This window comes from Rhinichthys klamathensis, unplaced genomic scaffold (assembly GCF_029890125.1).
Source record: "Rhinichthys klamathensis goyatoka isolate OS25496 unplaced genomic scaffold, OSU_Roscu_1.1 h1tg000271l_1, whole genome shotgun sequence".
In the NCBI taxonomy this organism is placed as follows: Eukaryota; Metazoa; Chordata; class Actinopteri; order Cypriniformes; family Leuciscidae; genus Rhinichthys; species Rhinichthys klamathensis.
In genome coordinates, this window is record NW_026606791.1 from 2,992 (window position 1) to 7,930 (window position 4,939).

Below are 4,939 nucleotides of genomic sequence, written 5' to 3' on the forward strand. Positions count from 1 at the left end.
AGCGTTTGCGCCTGTGCGGCGTTTCATTGGGCGGCCACTGCTCGCGCACAGCGTGCTTCCAGTAAAGATCCAACTAGACCCCTATTTGCCCCACCATTTCCCTTGAGCGATCGGGTCATTCTGCTAATTCCCTCAATTACATCCTAATACGTGTTATTTGTCATTAGCAGGCGCTTTTATCCAAAGCAACTTGCAGCATGCTTACTACAAGACCTCTTCCTTTCGTCATGGATCATTCACATCTCCTCTAAATTTGGAGTTCTGCAGTAACTTGTTTTGAATTAATATTATTTAATTGAACTTTAGTAACATTTAGTTATCATCTACTGAATTAGAAGGCATTCCATTATGTTTAGGAGTTTTTGTCAAAAAAAAAAAAAATTTGAAATGGTGTAAAATACATGGAAACCCCCATATTCAGATCCCTTTCCCTCATATAAACATGCCAACAAAGACATCTCATGCTGAGCTTTGTTAGTATTCAAACCACAACAGTCAGCCATTGTCAGTCAATCATATCACAGCTTCAAATCTGGGCTCTCTTCTGTTCTGTCTCTTGCTGAGCGCTTCTGTAGACTCCTCTGTGTCTGTGGCCTATAAGACTCTGGCTTTGAATTTGCATTTAGGCTTCCTTTAAAGATTTCAGGGACTTTGTATTCCCAAATAAATTTCAATAAACCACTACTTGTTGAGACTATAACAATAGTCATTCAAATAATAGTATATTAGTAAATTATAAAGTAACCTTTTTGTTTGTTTACATTACCCTTTGAGGCGAATTTGTAGCCTATAAGAAAGCATGTGATTCTGTGACAGGCATGCACTAAAATTGATGAATGTTATAAAGTTCTTCTGTTGACTATTTCCTGGTTTCACAGACAAGGCTTTAAAGCCTATAGTCCCAGACTAAAATGCATGTTTTAGCTGTTTAACTCAAAGCAACCTGCACTCATATATCTTAAAATATGTCAGTGCCATTGTTTTGTCTCAAGATGCACACCTAATGTTTTTTCTAAGGCACGTTTATAAAAGCTACTCAAATAGCCTAATTTAACCAGGCCTAATCCTAGTTTTTAGCCATGTCTGTGAAACCAGGGCTATGGTAATCTGGAATTAAAAAGCTTCATCTTAAAATGCTTTGAAGACAAAATAGTGTTTTAATCATTCTAAGGCCATATGTTACAGACCCTGATTTCTGATTATTTCAATCAGAGCTTTATTATTATTCATGTTTATCAATATCCAAATGAATTTTGCCAACAGCTCATGACCTTAATAAATGATGAAGTATCATCATTAGTTTTCGTTTATCAGTTCCATAATTCACTCTCTCTTTCTCTCGCTTTGCTCCAATCTGCTTCACTTCATTTCGGTCTGTTCCTTTTGTGCACGTCTCCACATTCCTCATACAAATGCCGTGAAAGAAGCAGCGAGGAGACGAGAAGCAAATGGAGTGTTTGAGTGGCCAAAAGGGAGTCAGGGAGGAGAGAAAGAATGAGGCCATGTAAACTGAAACCACATCCTCTTCTCCAAATGCTCGGAGGTAATTACCAGTCGATTCCTTAGCTTCTCCCCACCCGTCTCTTTTCTCTCCCTTTTACCCCCTGACCCCCCCACCAAGAACATTTCAACAAGTCTGGATAAGAAATGATATCCCTGGAAATGGAACAGAGGAAAAGCGGAGGGGGAAAACGAGTGAGAGAGAAAGAAGGAAACTGTATATTTTCAGCCAGAATGGAGACAGTGGCAAAAGTTCAAGCTGTTTTCTTGCTCTCACTTTGAATGCTTCCCCTAAAAGCGCATCAGCAAGTCTTTCTTTGAAGTGGTCGAGTCAATAAAGCTACTTGAATTTGAATGAGAAAACAATCCTGATTCCACATTCACCTACTGACCCCATTATTCGGGAGACGGTGAGGAATTCATGTATGAAAGAAAGAGGGGGAATTTTTCTACATAAAAAGTCAATTATTGGGAGACTAAGTGAGCCGTTTGTGATAACAATCACTATGCCATGTGAAGAGCCTTTCGTTTCACAAAACATAGGAGCTCAATGGACCTAATATGCAGGCTTAGTTAATTCTGTATGCTATTTCTTTAACGGTACTATACATTTAACTTCTAAAATGAAGGGGAAAACAAACAGCATTTAATTATTATTAATACTCCAGGTGTATTATTTTTTCCTCTAATCAACAAATATGCATTCCTGAGAATATTGTTGTAAAAGGTAATCATTTAATAGGTTTTTGCTGTGTCCTTAATTTAAATGTTCATCCTGTTAGTCATCCTCCAGGTGAAATTTTACATAAAGTGTTATAAAACTTAAAAAATATGCTTAAAAATATCTAAATTAACATCAAGGTCGTCCCTCATGTAATCTCTCACTGAGGAATGGTTAACTTTAGCTCTTTATTTCCATCCTGTTAGGTTCCGTCCTGTTTTGTAAATGAAGCTATAAGTAGTTGTAAAAATCTTTCAAATTAATACATTTGCATGAGTTAATTTCTCTTTTGTGTGACTGAGCCGTTGAAACACACAGTAGCCTATTCTAGTTCATGAATCGCAACTGTTGATTTTTTAAAATCCATTTGGCGCCACCTAGAGTTCGCGAGATCAAGTCCAGGAACTGTCTGCTCAAACGATCGCATTTCCACACGAGCACAATTGACGGTAACACGGAGGAAACATGGCGAACCACCTTCGCTTCATCGCTCGGACTGTCTTGGTCCAGAACGGCAATGTCGATGCTGCATACGGCGCTCTGAGCAGGTATTTATCGGATGTCGAGTGATTTTGAGATCTATATATTTAAGAAATGTCGTTATAAATCTATTAACTGGTGTAACCCCATCATAATAACACGACACATGTCAAGTGATGTAAACCTACCGCTACTGATCTGTTCTCAGTACGTTAGGTCATTTAGTTGATGCAACTATGAATGCACTGCTGAAACTTGCAGAGAGCCCTCATCAAGACTTTGAACGAACCAATAAGTTATATAAAAAATAGAATTAGTAGATTTTCCTGGTAACGCATAATAACATGAGTATGTTAAATAATGAATGACAGGTCATTAGTTAGGGTTCATCGTAAATTAGTTTATTTTAAACCTTGTTGCCTGCGGTGTTATTTTAGTATTTTCTATATGCTATTATAGTTTGTATTAATATTTTTATTTACCTTTTATTTTATATATATTATATTTTAATTACAGTTTAATTTTTAGTAATTGTATGTGCTTTTTAATTTATTTTTAGTTCAGTTTTAGTTCGTTCATATCTAGTTTTTAATTATTTCCAGTTAGCAATATTCACGCTACAACTTCAACTTATTTCAGCTATGCCAAAGTGAGATTTGTAATCTTTGATCTATATATATTTTTTCATCTAAAATGTGGTTTATTTTTTCTGCTTTTTCAATTAGCAAAATTGTTTTTAATAGTTTCAGTTAACGATAATAACCTTGGTTGCCTGACCTTGTAATTAGCTAAAAAAAAAAAAATCGGAATAATGTCTTAAATAATCTCAATTTCAATTTTGGTGTGCTTTATTTGCATGACAAAACTGCATTTGTATTGCCAAAGTTTTTGCAGAGTAACATGTGCTCTGAGGAGAAAGTATGCAATGTTAAATGTATAAAATGGTAGCCTATATAATATAAAATAAAAAAAAATAGGAATATTAAAATATCTGTAATGCACTAATGTGGTGAAAGAAAAGGATATAAATTGTCAGTAGATTAAATGAAATAAAGTCAATGAAAAATTGTAAGTTAGATACATCATTGCAGAAGTTTATTAGGGGCTGCAGTTGAGTTGTAGTCATGCAATCTGGGCATGAACATATGATCAAAACACTGATTATATCAAAACTCTTACCTTGGATCGGTTTTATAATCATACTTTTGCAACGCTTAAGCTTGGATTTGGTTTGAAAGGTTGCCTTGTTTTCAGCCATTTAACCAAATAATTCATTAGGCTATTTCATGTTTACAAATATTGTAGTTGTTATGTGCTCTTTTTCTCTGCAGAGTGCTGTCCTCTGACGGAATAATTGAATCTGTGAAACGTAGAAGATATTATGAGAAACCCTGTCGTGAGCGACAGAGAAGGAGTTACGACAACTGTAAGAGAATCTACAACGCTGAGATGGCCCGCAAGATATCTTTCGTAGCAAGGTCACAAAGACAAGATCCATGGCTTGGATGTTAAGATGACACAAACTGACTGTTCATGTTGACCACCAGATGAGTCATGCATTGTGATCTGCCTCAGAAGCACCTTAGGTGTTTTACAAAGATGAAGATCCACGGGAACATTTGAACACGTAGACCATCAAAAGGTCATTGCAGGACTGTTCTATCATCACCTTATTTCCATCTTGTGTTGTGATATTGTAGGCTATAAACCACTGTATGTTTTTATTAATAATAAAAATCATAGGAATTTGTCATTTTTATTAAACATCACTAACAATAAATGCATTGTACATAAATATGAATTGTGTTTTATTGAATGTAAAAAATATTCTTTTCAGTGCTAGCAATTAAAATGTGCACATTATGCAATGTTTAAAGTAGCAATAGCAAACCAATTCAAACAAATGCTAAATGAAGTGGGAACAGCGTAGTCACTCATTAATCTTATCTTTTCTCCATGCTAACAATTTGAAAATGTAAAAGGTCTGTTAAAGCCTGAGACCTATCAGTGATTCTTTTAAGTCTACCTACAAATTTTGTTTATGTAGTCTGTCTACATTTTTAAATGACTGGTTAAATATTGGGGAAGTATTGCTAAACTCTATTGTCTGGTAAAGTGGAATTACCAGCGGCTTTAAAAAAAGAGACTAAACCAGACGGTATATGTAATGAGTGATTATAATCAAGGTATAAATCAATATTTTTCCTTCTAAATATCACACTAGGCTTGTGAGATTTT

At 35.2% G+C, this 4,939-nt stretch overlaps 1 protein-coding gene across 1 annotated transcript; it reads left to right on the top strand.

Moving 5' to 3' along the window:
* The first annotated feature begins 2,628 nt into the window (after nucleotides 1-2,628).
* mrps21 (mitochondrial ribosomal protein S21) lies at nucleotides 2,629-4,462 on the top strand. The gene is made up of 2 exons (XM_056268308.1): nucleotides 2,629-2,769; nucleotides 4,033-4,462. The coding sequence occupies exons 1-2, from the start codon at nucleotides 2,687-2,689 to the stop codon at nucleotides 4,211-4,213; spliced, it is 264 nt and encodes an 87-aa protein (XP_056124283.1). The 5' UTR covers nucleotides 2,629-2,686; the 3' UTR covers nucleotides 4,214-4,462.
* The last annotated feature ends 477 nt before the right edge of the window (nucleotides 4,463-4,939 follow it).

Bases quoted from the DNA above. Each gene is read 5' to 3' on its own strand.
- mrps21 (XM_056268308.1), top strand. From the start codon at position 2,687: ATGGCGAACCACCTTCGCTTCATCGCTCGGACTGTCTTGGTCCAGAAC. The intron at 2,770-4,032 runs GTATTTATCGGA...TTTTCTCTGCAG, and splicing joins GCATACGGCGCTCTGAGCAG to AGTGCTGTCCTCTGACGGAA.